Source organism: Epargyreus clarus, unplaced genomic scaffold, assembly GCF_041222505.1.
Source record: "Epargyreus clarus isolate Ecla_fem2 unplaced genomic scaffold, WU_Ecla_fem_2.2 ptg000018l, whole genome shotgun sequence".
Taxonomy (NCBI): Eukaryota; Metazoa; Arthropoda; class Insecta; order Lepidoptera; family Hesperiidae; genus Epargyreus; species Epargyreus clarus.
In genome coordinates this window covers 6,436,659-6,455,705 of record NW_027332226.1, presented here as the reverse complement: position 1 = coordinate 6,455,705, position 19,047 = coordinate 6,436,659, and the positions used below count along the sequence as shown (strand labels likewise).

Sequence of the window (19,047 nt, the reverse complement as noted above, 5' to 3'; positions counted from 1 at the left end):
TTATTAAGTTTGGTGGTGTTGCACTGAAGTCGAATAAACAGAGATATCAGACCTCAAGGATCTGCATCTGAATTAGTGCCAAATGAAACCAAATAGTTTCACCTGAAAAGTCTTATAAACAGTTACAGCTTAAAGTCAGTATCTAGATATAAAGTATACATATTATCTAGTTAAAATACCAGTCTACTCTTGAATTTTTTAACGTTTTTTAAGATACCGTCATTGAAATCCTTATGTAATAACACTAATAATAACAACAAAGGTAATATTAAAAAAGTATTGTGCCTATTGTCGTGTTGGTAATTTCCTATAATAGGTTTAAAGACCTAATTCCTATAATATAGTAAGCGTAGGTTACTTACTAGTTTTAAAAAATGTTTTGTGTCATTAAAAACCTGCTATGCTACTATGTATTCATTTACAATAGTATCTTGAACTGATTTGTTAGTTCACAACTTATCAAATTATTTGGATGTTTATTTTAATGAGCGGAGTTAGTGTGCGCATTCCGTACGTGCGACGCCGTCAAGACGCGTACCTTCGGAGGCTCCAGCCAGCCTCGGCTCGGCCGGTACCCGCGCGCCACTATCTTGCCGCATTCCACCGAGCGAAGCCGCGGCGCGCCCCGCGCGTGCCTTCATGCCTTCGCCGACCCACGCGCCCTCTTCGCTTCACACAGCCAGTCAGTCGTTCCTACGCGTTTATAGAGATTATGCGCTCCGACGGGTACGCTGCAAAGTTTCGCTGACGTGATTGCGTGCTACGACTGTGAAGTGAAGTGCCCATGGATGCGGTTTACCACGGAGTATAGTGACGTTACGAACCCCAACATTGGATTTGTTTTTTAATGGTGAGTGAAGTGTACTCCACCAGCGCCTTGGACGGCGGCTGTGGATGCGCGCGCTTTCTCGATGCGGCCACTTTCATTTCATACACATACCTCGAATTCCGCGCGCTCGCGCCGACCGCGCCGCTGCGGCCGCTGACCCTGTGCCCGTACGCCCTTCCTCTAGACCACCACACCAGTCCCTGCACGGCAACTACGCACAGCTTACCAGTGTCAGAAGCATATCCTACTGTTTCCATCTGACCAACAAGTAAAATTATCAAATCAAATATCCATTTAAAGGATTAGTTTAAGAACGACACATACGTATGAGAGGTAGATGTTGTTGATTAGTTAACTCCCTATCTTTAAGTGTGGTTAATACATCTAATATAATGATGCAGGTAGGTATGGGGAGCTAGCTTGGCATAAATTATGGGATTCAAGTCTATGGTTATCAGTTTGCTTTAGGTTTATAACAAGTAAGTAGGTACCTATTAAGTTTGTCTGCGATTTAGTCTGCATGAATTATTCTTTGCTATCTCTCACTGATTATAATTTGTTATGAGAATATGTGGTTTTATTGTCAGGGTCATCATTATAGCGAGATCCTAAGTAGGAATAAAAAGTTTTATCACATTACGTCATAATGCTTGAACAAACAAACAAACAGACAAACTACAGTTTTAATATAGTACAGACAGTTTAGATAACCCACCTACGTCAAAATAAATATAACTGCACCTAACACTGTTTATCACAGTTTTTTTTTTGTTATAAACATAGACAGATTTTAAATTTAGATAAGGCAATTCTTACGGTCTTTGGGTTTTGGGGTACGGGGTACGGGTTTTGGACTTTGGTTCATATAGATGTAATGTAGGTTTATAGATATTGGTAGATTATTTCACCTTACTTACCTAATGATGATTTGTGTTCTAATAAGTATCATACATATTTATTTAAATTCATACCTTACCGCGTAAACACTAAACAGTCATATGTAATGGTATGCGAAAATATCACTGGCTGTAGTCTTTCGTGCATGAATTTGACGTTATGGCCCGATAATTAACCTGTTTATTTCTCGTTTTTAAATATCATAGCTACAATTCCGTTAAATGATTCAATGACGCAAAGTCGTTAGGAATTTCTAATATAAGGCTAACAATTTAATATAACATACAAAGCTAGATACGTATTATATCGTCAAATGCAATTAAAGCAAGTTACGCTTAACCCGTCAGTCAGTGATTGATAAAGTAAATGAATCATTAGTACGTAAACAGACTCGACCGCATTCCCTTAATACCACATGTGAGTAAATATATGTGAAGAATGACAAACGGTGTGTAAAGTTTAGAGTATTTCCATTATACCTACTTATAAAAGGAAGGGCGTTGTAGGCTGAACATATTTTAAGTTTCAAGTCTTCAAGTTATCATCAAGCTTGCAGGGTACTTACTCGTATTTATGCATAAAGGGAAATTTCCACAGAATGTATTATAATGATATGATAATGATGGTTATCTTAACAAAAAAAAAATCATGTGTACCTACCAATAAAACAAACGTGTTTTATATTCAACGTTTTTTTGTTTTTGCTTTGCAAAAACGGTAATACGTATGGTATTACAGCATCAAACTTGAATCATAATGATATGTTTGAATTATAATGATACTATCATTATAATTCAAATTTTTAGCAAGTTTAGGAATAAAAATTTCTCGACTACGATATGAGCTCCGCTTAGGAATCCCCGACAAATTCCGCCTTCATACGAGTATATTGGCCCATTTTTATTTGCAAAACTCTGTAAAATTTTGAAGTGTCTTAGGTCTATTATGCTTTAAAAGATAGAGCTCTTTGATGGACAAGGAGCCGGCAGATGGACAGGGAGCGGAAACTTGGTCATAGGGTCTCGTTTTTACTGTTGGTGTACGGAATCCTAAAAAAAAGCTTGTAAAACAGACACCCGTTAGTCGTAGTAACCACTTATTGGAACAAATACTTATTGAAAATGTAGTTACTGAATTACTTATGTAGGTAAAATATTATATTATGATGAATTACTAATGAGTTTATAACGTAATATATAAGTACTTCAATAAAATAAATTCAATTGGTTTAATATTTATCATTATACAATCACGTAACAGCGTTATTTTACTAAATAATAATAATAATAATAAAATAATTTAATACTTATATAAATGTATTTGAAAACCCCCTCTTAATAATAATATCATCATTCACTAACCATTTCTAAACCGATGTGCGTCTAAGGGCTAAGTAATAATAATATACAAAGCGTGGTAGGTTGAAAAAGTACCTGTAGACGGTTTAGTTTTTTTCGAAATCTAGCTGCAATTGTTAGGTTGCTAATCGACCAAGTCAGGGTACCACTGACTTGGTCGATTAACATTAACATACCACTGGAATGTAGCTTGATGCTAATTGTTCTATAGTTTTTTTAGCAATTGGGGCCGTTTTTTGTGTTTTCACACAAGAATACTAAAATACCTGGACAACATTTCAAAATGTTGGGATTTTGGATAAATAAATATTAGGAAACGAAAAGTTGCATTATATTACAAATAAAAAATCTGGATAATCCAAACGAATTCCAAACATCTGGCAACTCTAACTGTATTATACTATTATCAGGTTCAGTTTTAAATCGTTTTGCTTATATTGAAACATTCCTTGTTGCTACTTTTCTGGACCAAAAATAACTGTAAAATTTATTCCGGAAATAAAAGTTTGTTTACATTTTTTTCTTTAACTTTATTTATTATTTCGTATCTATGTGAGGGTCAAAACTTGCAACAATAGTTTAAACCAGCTAATTCTTACCGTTAGAGCTGATTTTTTTTATACACGTTTGGTTTGGATGACAATTCATGATTCGTTTAGTGACGTCATTCTAACTTCAATGTGGCGGACGCTCGGAGAAATTATTTTCTCTGAGGGCGGACGCCACAAATGACGGTTCCTAAAAAAGTCGCTTTTAACGACTGTTTTCAATATAAGTATATGTTTTTCATTATTATATATCTCCGACAATCGAGATATATTCACGGCTTCAAGGAAAAATAATCAAGCATACCAAATTCTGCCGTATAACGTGATACAGGGTGAATTTTTCAAATGGACCTTCATGGTCAAATTCGAAACTATAAGGATTAACGAAAAATGCTGAAAGGAGTCTCGAGGCCGATTATGATAAAACTAAAACTGCATTATTAGATTTGTTAAAAATCTATTTCTCTACCTGCGAATCGCAAGAGTTTATTTTGAAAAAAAAAAAACATCTGTTACATTTTTGTACAAAATTCAATGCTGTAAAAAATGTCATCATGCGGTGCAAACATAATTCAACATAACAGATTCGTAACATTCACGATTTTATTTATTTATCATGGCGTTTCAGTCAAGTCAGTGCAAAAAAATAGACATCTAATTTACTAAATTGTGATTAAAAATGTACTTCAGTTCTACAACAGGGGTATTAAGCCCTAAGTTAATACTGTGATGATTGATTTGATATGCCTATTTTTAGTTATATCCTAATTACTGTAAGACTACAGTTATTTATTTCACTTATTTGTGGTATAGGTTCGGTGTTTCCTTGTGTAGTATTTGTATTATATGTATATGTATGAGATCTTTAAAGTGTTTTACATGTTATGGCATAAATTTAATTTTATTTTTAACAGTTTTTATAACAGACCTGAGGGCTGTGGTTTTAATTCAACCATTGGTTTGTTAAAAGCTGTTTTGATTATTTGAGCTGTTAAAATTAAGCGAGATGTTAAAATAACACAAATTAAAATAAATATTTCGATTACGCTCGTACTTACATTCACAGCTGAATATTTTTTTGAGTCTGGGAGTAAGTTTGCCCTTTCGATTTTCGATAACATTCATATGTAGTAATCATGCGTCAGAATATAAAATAACTTTTAAGCTTTAAAGGATTTGCCAGTAGTTATGTCCAGAGGGCATTGTCTGACAGTGTTGTATAAGGTATTATATTGTGTACCGTCTTACAAAGCATGTATAAAATCAGCTATTCCAATTTTTATGTTAAGTGACTTCTATTTCCACTTACCTGTATCATTTGGTACTTGTAAATGGAACGTCTACCCAAATAAGCAGGTACGCAGGCGTTCCAAGTACTTGTGAATACTACTCAATGCCCCACATTTTGTCTTTTAGAAAATAAGGTATGTCTGGGAGGCGAGATCTTGTATATTCATTAGAGATGAAACGCATATTCGACAACTATACGGTATCTGGGCTATCCAGCGACCTAAATACTATCCAGCCGCATACTGGATTGTTACGCCTATCCGACCGAATATCCGGTCGGGATTAAAATATACAGGGTGAATTTTTGAAATGGGCCTTCACGGCCAAATCTGAAACTATAAGGATTAGCTAAAAATGCTCAAAGGAATTAAGAGGCCGATTTTGATAAAAACTGAATCTGTTTCATTAGATTTAAGATCGATCTGTTAATGGGTCAAGCTTCAATTACTAAATTTGACCCAAACAAACAGGGCAAGCTAAAAAAAACAGTTTAAAAGCGCGTTGTTCGGTTGTACGCAAGACTTAAAGTAGAATCCAATCACAATACCGGCCAACCCAAATTTGGATTTTTTTACACATATTGTCCTTGTAATTTGCATGCATACATGCATTGTACTGACAGTTACTTATCTATGTTTATTAGAATGCTTGTTTAAATACGTAAAATGCGTCGCAATGTTAACATTACTTCATATCATATTGTGTAAAGTTGTTTTTTCTTTATAAGATCAAATAAATATGTTTTTAATAAAATGCCGATTATGGATTTAATTAAACTAGATAAGTTCGTTAAAATTTGTTCGTTAAAATCAAGAATTTAGACCTTTCAAAATTTGTTGTTTCAAGTTGAACAATAACAATAACATTGTTTTTGTGGCATAACTTGGCAATTATTGTCTTTTTGATAATAAATTGCATTTTAATTAAAAGATCTAATCAATTTTTGATTTATGAATATGTGGTAGCCACACTCTACACACTGCAGTAACTGCAGTTTATGAGTAATTATTTAGGTATCATATTGGCTCTGTAGTCAAAGTTTATGTGGACTTATGTCTAATATAACATTTAAATATTTACGATTTGTTTTACTTTACTTTTGTGGCCACGTTTTTGGAATTTGGAGTATCCGAATACAAAAAAATATCGATTACATCCATCCGGGGGTTTGTAGTATTTTTCTGATATCGGCAATGTAGGCGAGGGCGGTCGTACGCTTGACCGAAATAGTTTTCAATGCTTTACTTACAAAATATTTCAAAAAATATTTTGTAGATGTGCGCGTATTATTCAAAACAAAAATGTTGACCAAATTTTTTATTACGTACCATGCCTATTATTCAAAAAAGTTTTTGACGCTTGCGTCTATAAAATACAGGATTCATTTATCCCAATTATGTGCAATATGACAACTTAGATTACTTGTCGTCCTTGGGGCTACACTTGAGATACGACTGCGTATCTGTGAGATTTTTGGGCCATTATCATCGTAATAATGAGCGGGTGTCAAAAGTGGTGGCAAGATGTCGAAAATTGGAGGCAACGACGGCCGTAGGTATGCGAGGACGCAAGATGCGGCTGGCGTAGGGGGAGGGGCGCCCGGCATCTGAAGGTCGTCCGCATTCCTCGCGTCGCCGTCCGCTGCTACCGCGCTTACGTAGCGCCCCTGTCCGCGCCCCACCCGCCGCATGCCGCGCGCCTCGGCCGACCGGTCTGCCCCCGCCCCGCTACGCCTGACCGCCATTACAAACTATCGCACATTTACTAAAACAAAAAACATGTTCTTATGGCTATCAAGAGCTGAAGAGCCGGAGAGGTACCGGATGCGATGAAATTTATTCGCGTCTAGTTTTTTGAAGCGATCTCGTGGTGTTACATTCCAAGAAATATTTTATACTGGCCGGTACGTCTACCTAGTTAGGTTTAGTAGATACAAGCACCCTCTCAGGGCTCGTTTTAAAAATTGCAATTGAAGACTGCCACTTTTTATTTAGGAAAATAGTACATTACAATACGAGGACGAAAAATTTTTTTCTGACAAGTGTGAGTTTGCAGGCCGAGCCGCAGGCGAGGACTGCAATCACACGAGTCAGAAAAACATTTTTCGTCCGCGTGTTGTATAAAATTTTATATTACGGGGTCGGAAATGGGGGTTTTGCGCACGCGAAGCGTGCGTAAAACGTCAATTTACGCACGCCGTGATATAAAATAAATTAATGTAGTTGTGTACCTGTAATTGTATACCAAACTTAGATACTTAAGTATTTTAGTAATGCTTAAACTTGTATACAATCATTCTGTTCTGTAACGGTTATCAATCAATCGACTGTTGTGTCAGTAAAGTCAATTCAAGCGCTAATTCTTAGCCCCCAGAGAATACTAACCAATTTTTTTATTCAATATTGCAGTTGACTAAATGGTGAAAGAGAATTTTATGAATAAATACAATAATGCCAACCGTAGTGTTCTTGTAAATAAAAAGTATATAACTTTCTTAATCTATGCAGTAAGTATAAGTTCTCAGTAATTGCCCTGTTATTCAATTAGGCTAAGGGTTGAACAAATGCGGCGGTCTCGTGGTATTATACGCAATACTTAGATTATACCAAGTGTTATTCCACTGGACATAAGTATCTCAATTTTTTTACAGATAATCAGTGTACTAATATGAATTTGAATTTACATACTAAATTTCATGACTTTAAGTGCTATAATAAGTGGGTAATGATAAATTAAAATAAGCTGAAACCTTTGTGTAGTACATTACCTACTGCGTGCATTGTCGAGAAATTTGGTAACGCACACCGAGCTTATTGATATTAACTTGTAACATTAAATATAGTCCGCTAAGAGACGATTCCCTGTCGATAAGTACGGAGAGACCCTTTATGGCTGAACATCCAATGGCTAATTGATTAAAGTTACAGAAGATATTACTTAACAGCGGATATTTTTTTTCTTGTAATTTGTTATTTAACATTGCTTCTCAGAATTTGATCTTTATAAGGGAAACTATCCGGTGTAATAACACAAGTGTCTGTTTTTTTAAAACTCTTCGATTCTCGGCTAGGAAAATTGATTAAAAAAATCTAATAACGCAGTTTTAGTTTTGATCAAAATAAGCCTAGTAACTCCATTTAACAATTTCCGGCATTTCTTACAGTTTCGGATTTGGTCATGAAGGCCCACTTGAAAAAATCACCCTAGGTATGTTATAGAACGTTTTAACGTTTATTTATATACATTGATATTTAATTTATTTTACGAATTTCTAATAATAAAGTGGAAAATTGTTCATTTTATTGACAAATAACATAAGATCTAGTTTTTAAGACTGTAGTGTCACGTACTTTACATTCCACTTTTCCATATATACCAGTACCTATAGATAGTTTTTAAGATAACACAGATTGTTATAATATAATAAAATCACGTTTAATATTACTTCTATTAATTACATACTAAATAATTCTTTACTATATTATTATAGGTGATATTATTTATTGTTTGGATGGGGATGTCCGGTAAGTTGTGTAATATCCGGCCGGACATAAGTAGGTACGAGTAGTTGCAATGTACTTATAATCCGTGCCAAACTGCTAGTCCGCTCTGAATATAGAAACGAGTCGATAGCAAATTGTAGATATTAGCGGGACTCCGCTCCCGACACCCGCTCCGCTGTCCGCTTTACATAGCTGCGTTAGTATGCCTTTACGTTGCCACGGAATATATGCTTATAGTTGTGCGCAACAACTTCAGAGCGGACTAGCAGTTTGGCGCGGACTATACTATATTTTTGTCTAAATTTTGATGATACAGTTAAATAATTACTTGATAATTTATTTATAAGCAGCTATCAATTGACGGAAGTTTTTTTTTCATAAATAATTTTATAAATTACTGTCTTGTAGTTCGGATATTAGACCAAATCATGTTTATTAATTGATCTTAAGTTTCATTCGTGTTTAATTATGGTCGAATGTTGTTTCGCTTTTTCTTGTTGACATGGGAGCCAGGGGGTCGGGATGGTGATAACATCACTAATTATTTATTCTATGATTTCTTTCTTTTATTTCAAAAAACATATATACGGTCGAATTGAGTAACCTCCTCCTTTTTTTTAAGTCGGTTAAAAAATTTGTAGAATTTAATTTCAACTAGGCATAAGCCTATGCTTTGCTATTAGGAGAGGGAAGAGTTTTGCGTCCATTAACGTCTTCATTACATGGGTGTTTAAAATTGGTAAAATTCTGCTTACCCAATACTTAAATGACCCCAAATGTACTATTTTCTTTGCCGCGGTTGATTTAGTATTCAGATGCAAACTAAGACTAGAGAAACACGTGCCACGGTACATCCGACAATGACGCAAAGACGTGCAGCTATAGGCTCATCTATATATTTAATACGAATAACTAAATTGTGCACATTAAAATTTAAAATTATGTTGTATATTATGATGGAAATATAAAAGGCTTAAGTACATAGTCCACAGGCATTCAATCACACAATTATTACATTTAATTCAAATACGTTACATAATATTGCTGATCACCATTACGGTTTTTAGTAGGTAGGTATAGTATTATATATTACGACTGCATAATGATTTGGAATTTTGGACTATGAGCGGGAAACTTATATTTATGAGACTGTATGTTCATTACAGGGCGAGTAACAGATATTTCGAGATGCGACATGCGTGCTCTGTGTTCGGTTCGCGGGCCGCTGGGCGGAGATACGCGCGCGCTCGGCGCGGGCGCGCGTCTACTGTCCCTGCGGATGCCCGGCCAGCCCCAACCGCTCCACTTCGTAGTAGAAGCCAAGGCAAGGGTCAAGGAGCTCAAATCCCTCGCCAACGCCCACGCCCAGCTACAAGGCATGTCAGATACGGAGCTCTTCGGACTAGCTATCATGCAAAGTGAGTTATCATCGCCCTAGGGTGTGATTGAAATTTCATGTGATCGTAAATTCAAAAATTCGTCCAAAATTGGCACCTCTCTTTATTTAGATTTTTAACTATTTTTCATGATTACAGATGGGGAATATTTATTCGTGGATTTAGAAAGCAAACTTTCCAAATACGCGCCAAAGAGTTGGAGATCGTCCCACACACATGTATGTAAATTACCTAAACGTTTACCCATTATACTTGTATTATTGATAGAGAGAAACAAATAATATATGGACTTTTATATTAACATTTTAAAAGTAACACAAATTTCATTTGTTGCAGGGCTTAGACGCAAACGGGAAGCCGCTGCTTGAATTACACCTAGTCGTTCAGTTTCATGTGGAGAGTCCTCTTCTCCTATCCGATGAAATTGGTCGCCATTTATATTTTTTACAACTACTACATAATGTGCGGACCAGAGATGCACTTCCTGCCGAAATTCTATTATTGCTGATTGGATTAGCGTTACAAGCAGAGTATGGAGACGAGGAAACATACGAAGGTCAGAATTATTTTAGGGTAGAAGACTATGCTCCATCATCTTTGACAGGCGATTGGGTGGGGAAAGCAATACGGGCCTGCCACCGAGAACATCGCGGTCTGTCTAAGGCTGATGCTGAAATTAGATTCATACGTGAAGTTTGTTTACTTCCCGACACAATCAATTCCCATAGATATCGTTTGAAGCAGTCTAAAACGGAATTAGCACCTGGAACTGTTTGGCTTCTCGTCACAGCTAAGGGTATAAAAATTTTACCTGATAACGGGTCACCCTCTAATTTTATCTGGAGTTCAATCGGAAAATTAAGCTTCGATAGAAAGAAGTTTGAAATCAGAACTGAAGAAGGAAAGATAACTTTATATTCATCAAGTGAAGAGAAGTGTAAATATTTATTTGCTTTATGTAAAGAGACACATCAGTTTTCTATGAAAATTTCACCGCAATTAAATGAAATATTAAGAAAGGAAGAAGAAGAGCGCAAAACCTGTTTTGGTTATTCGAAGACATCGTCATTTCAGCAATGTTCTAATAAAAATGAACAAAGAATTTCTGTAATATCATCCACAAGTTCTAACACCACATCAGGAATAGTAAGCGACAGAGTTCATTCAGAAGACGAATTAGAAATAATGATAGATTCCCCACCTGCTCCTTCTACTGAAAGCTTGGCTTTTGCACATTTGTTGGATTGCTCGAATACGTATTTAATCAGACACATTTCCCAAGAAAACCAATCTTTGAAAAAAACTTCTTCACTACAAATTCCAAAGTCTAAAGTGCGAACAAAAAAGAACAAAGATGAACTTATTGATAACGCTCTTAAAAAAGACATCTCGTCAGACCTCGGACAGAGTTCTATGAGCCAGTCCGAGGAAACTGTTTCATTACCAGACCAGAGTGTATCAGACACATTATCGGATAGCCTAATTTCAAGTAATAAAGTAAAATGTACTGGATCTCAGTGTTCATCCTCATGTAGTACAGTTATAATGGCTAGAGCTGGACTTAGTGCCCTTAGCAGGACATCTAATGCAAGTAGCCTAGAATTAGGCTATAGCCACACAGCTCAGAATTCTATGATAAGTGATATTAGTACTGTTGAAATGGAAGTTGAATATCATCAAGACACGGCTTCCGCACTGTATGATGGTCTAGGACAACCAGTTACAGTCGCAACATCAAGTGAAACTAGCGGAGTTTATACAATGGGAAGTTCAGAACTAACTGCTCGATCTAAAATGTCACATTATGGAAGTTACAAAGTACTAAAAGAGAATGATTTGGCAGATTTTGATAGTGTTTCCTCTATACTTAAGAATAAATCAGAACGAACTAATCTCGCATCCAGCGCACTTAGACTACACGGATCTTTACCTGGTGTAGATTGTGTTGACGGAGCGACACAGTTTTGTAGTCAAGAGCACGAAAATAAAGAAAATTTATTTCGAGAAAGAACTAATTCTAATGTAAGTGCAGCATCTTTTCATGGGGATGGCAGTGACCCCACAGATAATAAACGCACACTTCTCAGTGCTAGTGAATTAAGTGACTTGATTGTGGGTAGAGGTGTTTATCCAAAAAACCAATCCGTTAGTGACACATTTGATTCCGTGTCAGACTATGTACGGTTACCTCTACCATTTTCTGGAGATAGTTACCTGCAAGGTCACGAAGACACTGCTCCTTCAGATGATAATTATTTAAACAATTCCTTCTTTGATCGTCCTCCAACCCCGCCTACTAGAATTGATAGCCGAAAGAGTCTTAATTTATCACTTCCACACATACTAGAAATAGATGGCAATAATCCAGCTTTGCCCAATTTCCCCGATAAACCACCACCTCCGTACGAATTTAATCATAAAACCTTAGCAACGCACACTTCTGCTCCAGCGAAACCTCCACCGGCATATCCAGGTACATCTTCGAAACCCACAGAGAAGGAGGAAGTAGCAGCGAGAGTGGTAACATCCAGACCTATGATTACAATACTTAAAGCTGAGGCCGGAGAGGTTAATGTTTCTGGTGAAAGAACATTCGCAAGTCCAATGGTATTAGAACATAGATTTCAAAAGTCAAAACGTCATCAAGCGTCTAGCCGTAGGGCAGAAAGGTCAAAATTAGCTCAAGGGATTAATAATATTTCTCCTTCTAGAGAAATTCCACCTCACATAGACGCTAACGTCCTTGTTGCAATGATGAAGTTGCCGCCACCTCCACCGCCTCCACGCCGGTCGCGTCTTCCACCTCCACCGCCGATAACCCGTTTACCACCCCCTCCTCCACCACATAATCCTAGTTTTCACCAACAGTTATACAGTGACGTTGACTATGTTTATTACCCATTACAAGACCCGGCTGTATCACAACAAAATTATCTCGATCACAAGCTGACAGAAACACGGGTATCAAACCTTCATAAAACTAGCTTACAATATAGAAGTACACCGTACCTTTCTACCTCTTTATCGGCTTCCTCAACGTACGGTTCTATACAGAATCTCTCAGACTCCTACGTACAAATTCCCGGTGCACGAACCAGTTGGTACTCAATGACAAGCCGAACGTCTCTTAGCAACCATTCCATAAATCTTGAGAGACCTCCGATTCCTACTCGTGCTCCGGATATCCCCAGTTTCGGTCGTACGAAATCATATGAAAATATGCTGAATGCTAAGGATCCACCGCCTATAAAAACTCGAAGAATGCCGCCCCCACCCCCTCCGCCTTATGAACACAAAAAGAAGATTCCCACTTATTTGAGGGATTTCAATACATTAAATGTAAGCACCGCCCTCACCGAAGGAAGTGTTAGTAGAATAAAAGACACTAATTGTGATTTAGATATAAAAACTCTCAGAGAAAAAAGCAAGAACTTGGACTTGCCACTAATAGCAGCGTTGTGCAACGATCGTTCATTGATAAAGCAAACTAAAGTTTTTGGTGCTCCAAAGTTGAATAAGCCAACAGGTAGTGACTGTGAAAGTGAACTTAAGTGTGCCAAGTCTATTCCAAACACCACCGATAATGTAGATGTTAAGAGTAAATCAGACTTGTGTGTAAAAAAGACAGTTACGAATTCTCAAAAAAAGATATTAATACGAAACCCAACTGATAAGCTACCAGCATTACCTAATTCTGAAACTCATACTCCTAGAGCTATGTCGAACACTTACGTAATGCATCCGAGTATTATTAAAACAAAAAAGAGTCAATCTAGCTCTTGACATTTGTATTACTACTTATTGACTTGTTGTGAATCCTTCCAGTGCTATTTACTTTCACTTGGTTACAGTTTAGACATAAGACTGATATTGGTTAATAATTAACTTCTAGTAATTCGAGATTTCTAAAACAGTATATTACTGTTTATCGCACCATATTTAACTGTTTTATAGATAAGTCTATTGACTTTTAAATTCTAATAATGCAACGTCTTGAATAATTTGAAATATTTATTTTATTTAAACAACAAATACATCACATTAATTAAATAAAAATGTATTCCGCCTTTTTGCGTTAGTCAAGGAGATATTTATAAAATTTAAGTGTATACAAATAAATAAACGTTCAATAAATGTCTGTAATTTAAAAATAACTACATGTTTCAAAGCTCGTATGCACAATGCAACATAAAAAACATTTTCTTTCATATTTAACACTGTGTGTATCTTGGGAATTATAGAACTGATTTAGATGGAAAGTTTGCTTAAAGACTAACTGCTTTTTTTCAATGTTCAGCAATGTCTAGTGGAGGTTTGATACTCCTAGAAATTGGGCAAGATACCAGGTAGAAATAACAACAGTATCCAAACTAGGATTTAGGGATAATCTAGCGACTAATTTATAAACTGTTTAGTTATAAACACCTTCGAAAATTGTAGAGTTTCTGTTATAGTTAGAACAATATTTATTATATAAAATTATTGCCGCTAAGTTACTAGGTTCTTATAAAATATAAGGATTTCTACAAATAGTGTTGGCTATAATTAAACCGATACGTCACATGTTACGAGAAATCACAATAGGATTCACCAAAAGGTCATCAGTATGCAAGAAATTTCGAATTACTAGATCTATTGACAACCCATATATTTATTTTACGTATTTTAATGTAATTTGTTTTAATAATGTTACATTAAAACCATTTCATTTTCTTATATTAAGATTAAACACAACATCAACATGTTACACATAATAATATCTCTCATTATATAAAGTAGGTACCTGTTCAATTACTTACATTCCATAGAAATGTATTAAATTACTTAATTGATATCAAAGAAACCGAAGTGTCTGTCTTTCATTTGAAGTAATTCTTTACGTGTTTGGAGCGGTTTAGTGAATATGTCATAATTACGGAAAAATACCTCTATTATAAATATTTATTTTTATAAAATCCTTTTTTACTATTATTATTCCTTTACTTTTAGGAGTATCGGCTTTTACTTTTAGGAGGATGTATCGACTTTTTCTAGACAAGGGGTAGGGTGTTATCATTGCTGATGTTAGTTATATTTATTGACGACCGCAGTATATCAGTATTATTCAAAAAACTGTGCAAGTTGTCTTCCCCTATCTCGTGCATGAGCCTGTGAGGTTAGAAAATAGCAGTTATTTAAAATCTCAGACGGACACTTTGTTTATTTGTTTGTTTATTTGTATAGATATTGCTCTAGTAATATGAGTTACTTACAAATGTATACGCGAAAACAAACATGGCTCTTATGTACCAAGTATGGCATTACAATGAATGTACTTGCAGCGTCAAATGCACACGCATGATTTTGTTGTATGTTTTAAATATCTTTAAATTAAAATTCTCTATATAATAGTGAATTATTGTTGTAATTTTGTATAATGTGACTAAAATACTCACTGTTTAATTACTCTGAATGTGTTACAATGTCTAAAATGTAATAATTTAAAACAAGTCATTACTAAGTCATAGTAAATGATGAAAATGTAATAATTTCCGTAACTATTTATTACTACAAACATGTACATAACAGTTAGAAGTAGGTACAGCATATGTTTAATGTGTACAAATGTATAGTAAAAATTCTTACGCAAATACGATGTTGGGTATTTATTTTGTACCCTAATACCTTTATGGTGTACTTATCATTGGTTAAACTTTAACATCTTTGGAAAATCACAGTTACAATTTATAACATTTTTATAACAAATTATATAAACTTAATATAATACGAAGTATACTTAGTAATACTTAGTAAGCCTCATTATAACAAAAATAAGAAAAAATACAAATGTATCATTGATTAAAATATTTTTTACCTTAGAGATTCTAAATATATTTAGAGATTCTAATGGGCAAATTTGCATTTAAATATAAAATGGTAATAAACATTATACTAAGGTTAAAAACATTAGGAACAAACAGTATATAGAGATTCAAAAATATGATTTCTACTTCTCTAACTTTAGAATAAGAGCAGAATGAGGAAGAAAAGTTACTGAATCTAAATATAATACTTTTCCGACTAGAGAGGTGTTTGTAGCAGCCACCACTGTGCCACGATAAAACATTGTAGACAAATCAGTTACTATAGGTACACTTCCTAAATTTCCTACAAAGACACAGGAATTTCTACGTGGGTACCACCTCTCAATCACCACCAGATTTTCTTCTGTTTTACGCACTTTCATATTTTTAAGTACATTGCCTTCTTTATAAATAGCTCTTAAGTAAATTGTGGGCGTATTCAGTCGTAACTGTATAAAATCCTTTAGAACAGTTAAGTACTGATATCTAGGTTCCAAGACTGATTTAGAATTCCAAGGCAATATGCCAATATTGCTTTCACCGCTATTGGTTTTCCCGTGGCTTGAGAATGTCATTGGAACCAAATTATGCACATGTTCATGTTCATGGTAATCTCCCTCAATATCCTGTTGCGATAAACCACCTAGACCTATTTCATCTCCATAGAATATGCTGACTGTACCGGGTAATATGCATTCCAAAGCAGTGAGGGCTAATGTGTTATTTATTTGTTTATTAGATATTCTCTCACTATGGACATTGCCAATATTCCAGTGTATCCAGGGATAGTGAGGTTTCTTCCAAAGTACTCCTGCCACAACTTTTTCTATTTTATTTTTTAACCCTATAATTCCATGATTTAGATTCAAATTAATGTCAATGAGATCAATTCTGTTCAGGAATATTTCATGGGCATTACCTTTGCTCTTCATAACCTTGTCCAATGCTTCTTCGCTTGCCATCAATATTTTATCATTACCTATGATTTGTTTCCATACTTGCAGAGATTTGCCAAAATTCGAATCTTCTACATGTCTTTCTAAATTTTTTAAGTAGAAGCCATCAACCTTTTGAACACTAGCCCAATGTGAAATTGCTACAGAAGTTGCATCAATATACTTAACCGTAGTGTCATTAGTAAGCAATACAGTATGATTTGGTTGTAAAGGTGATATAGGCACTGCCATTGTTGAAACTGGAATATCAAGGATAATGCGCATGTTTCTGTCATGGACGGCAGTGATCAAATCTTGAAAATCTGCTAATACACCTATACTCCTGTCTATATGAAGAAGTGAAGTAGTATTATAATAGTGTTCAGGATATTCATGAGCTTCAAATATGTAGTTGAGATGAATAGACACAGCACCTAAATCTTTTATGTAGTCAAGTTTTTTGATAAGACCTTTTATGTCTCCGATACCATCATTGTTAGAGTCTTTAAAGCTAGCAGGGAAAATTTCATAGAATACCTTTCCTTGGTACCATGGAAGATCTGGATTACAAGTTTTTGGCAGTTTAACAACCATTGTAACAATAGCTGCTATACAGGCAGTTAGGCCTGATAGAACAAACCATAGAAGAACTTTCCTAATAACACACCAATTCCAATTGACAAAGCTTGGTAACTTTCGGTTGTTAACGTTGAGGCTGCCATTGAGTTTGTAGCCTTCAGGCTGAAAACATGAAGATTATTGACCTGAATTATATTAACAAATTTATATATCACATGTTAAATTTATATCACACATTTTACAAAAATTAACACAATTTAAATGATTACAAAAATTAACAGTGTTTTGGATGCTAGCTGGTTTAAAAAATATGATGTGACTATCTTAGTCAACAACGCTTTATAGATCCCTTGTTCTATAAGGCGTTGTTTACAGATATCCATGTGCAGCAATGAGCACTTACTACCAGCTGGACTGCATGCCCATTTGCTACCTCAACATTAAAAAAAAAGAAAGTTACTTTTTAAAACATACCTGTCCTAAAATAATATCACCATTCTTGCTGAGAGTCTGGTAGTCCAACATGCTAATATTGTTAATGAGTTGAGCACTGACTGGATCTTGTACGACTGAATTGGAATCTGCTGATGAGCTTGAGTCTCCTGCACATGCATCTGTAATTACACATAATGTCTGAAGGTATGGAATACATCTTTATAATAATCTATATAACATTAGTTCTGGAAATATCATCGCTGAGGTTAAACTGTATGATTGAAATTGCAGCCAATTTGAACATTGTTTTTTATATTAGCTAATTATAAAATAAAAATCATTCATAAACTATCTTAAAAATAATGGACATGTTTATCTTAAGTTAAATACATGTGAATGCAAACAAGTCCCACCTAATCTGTAATGGGGCATTTCACACCAAGCGGACAGGACAGGAAAAAAAAAGTGAGGTTCTGGATTTTGTTCATATTGGGGTCAATTATACTCTTAGTGGATAGGAATGTGAACATACAATATTACTTTTATGCAGTGCTTTTTGGTCGAGTTATGAGCTTCTAAAGAATGGTAAAAATTGAAATCATTATTTTTTTTAATTAATTTTCCCCCCTGCCCAATGCCCCAATAATTTGATTCATGTGGGACTACCCAAAGCCAATATTACCTCAACTTTCTTACTCTCTGTATTTTTAAGTTTATTCATGAGTAAAAATTTAATGATTGATGATTTCTAATAAGACATTTTTACAATGAATCTCCTTTATGCATATCATTAGACAGTAAAACCTATGTATAAAACAAACAATATATTTACCAGGATTTTGCAATGTGACCATTTTCGAATCATTGACGTCATCGTCCAAGCTCAAGAATGGTTCTTCGTTAATTTCTTCCGAGAGGGGATGTTTAAAGTCGATCGGCGTTGGACTCGGAGTCAACAGCAAGCACGTCGAGGACTTCACGCCGCGCAAGTAATCTAACGTGTCTAGGCCCTCAATCTCAGCCACTCCATTACTATTACTGCTTTCCGGTATTTCGTTCATTGCTGAATCGTCAAAATGCTCTGTCGATTAACACGAGATTCTTACGATCACGATAAATTTTTATATATTATATCTGTTCCATTCCCATCTATTTTGGGACTTGAGAAGGTCTTCACGATTTGCTACGCGATACTGAAAAATTAACGGTGATTACGTTAGAAAGATGTCCTTATTTAATGTAGCTTGCAAAATGTTAACATAGCACTTTATATGGATGAAGCATACATTTAATTTGTCTACTCATTTACAATTTATTAATAAATGCAGACAAGGCGAATCTTCGACGAATTAATTATTCAATCAAATTTTCGTGCAAATGACATTGACAAATTCTTGAAGTTGACAATGATCGCAAGATAGTGTCTTATTATT

The 19,047-nt window shown here is 35.1% G+C and overlaps 2 protein-coding genes across 3 annotated transcripts; one reads left to right on the top strand and one right to left on the bottom strand.

Annotated features, from left to right (window-relative positions):
• Window positions 1–611: 611 nt before the first annotated feature.
• Window positions 612–15,024, top strand: ex (FERM domain containing expanded). The gene is made up of 4 exons (XM_073082674.1): window positions 612–850; window positions 9,592–9,843; window positions 9,961–10,040; window positions 10,159–15,024. The coding sequence occupies exons 2-4, from the start codon at window positions 9,621–9,623 to the stop codon at window positions 13,603–13,605; spliced, it is 3,750 nt and encodes a 1,249-aa protein (XP_072938775.1). The 5' UTR covers window positions 612–850; window positions 9,592–9,620; the 3' UTR covers window positions 13,606–15,024.
• Window positions 15,025–15,347: 323 nt separating this feature from the next.
• LOC140749578 (amino acid transporter heavy chain SLC3A1) lies at window positions 15,348–19,019 on the bottom strand. 2 transcript variants are annotated; one of them, XM_073082682.1, is made up of 4 exons: window positions 18,901–19,019; window positions 18,447–18,807; window positions 17,654–17,793; window positions 15,348–17,341 (listed from the first exon to the last, which is right to left on the bottom strand). In XM_073082682.1, the coding sequence occupies exons 2-4, from the start codon at window positions 18,673–18,675 to the stop codon at window positions 15,809–15,811; spliced, it is 1,902 nt and encodes a 633-aa protein (XP_072938783.1). In that variant the 5' UTR covers window positions 18,676–18,807; window positions 18,901–19,019; the 3' UTR covers window positions 15,348–15,808. The 2 variants fall into 2 exon arrangements, with proteins under 2 accessions (XP_072938783.1, XP_072938784.1); XM_073082683.1 differs by having other exon boundaries at window positions 18,924–19,006.
• Between the last annotated feature and the right edge of the window lie 28 nt (window positions 19,020–19,047).

Excerpts from the sequence above, each read along its gene's own strand:
- ex (XM_073082674.1), top strand. The coding sequence starts at position 9,621 with ATGCGTGCTCTGTGTTCGGTTCGCGGGCCGCTGGGCGGAGATACGCGC. Across the intron at positions 9,844-9,960 it reads CGGACTAGCTATCATGCAAA|ATGGGGAATATTTATTCGTG; the intron begins GTGAGTTATCAT and ends TCATGATTACAG. Across the intron at positions 10,041-10,158 it reads GGAGATCGTCCCACACACAT|GGCTTAGACGCAAACGGGAA; the intron begins GTATGTAAATTA and ends CATTTGTTGCAG.
- LOC140749578 (XM_073082682.1), bottom strand. The coding sequence starts at position 18,675 with ATGAACGAAATACCGGAAAGCAGTAATAGTAATGGAGTGGCTGAGATT. Across the intron at positions 17,794-18,446 it reads GGTCACATTGCAAAATCCTG|ATGCATGTGCAGGAGACTCA; the intron begins GTAAATATATTG and ends GTGTAATTACAG. Across the intron at positions 17,342-17,653 it reads GTGATATTATTTTAGGACAG|CCTGAAGGCTACAAACTCAA; the intron begins GTATGTTTTAAA and ends TCATGTTTTCAG.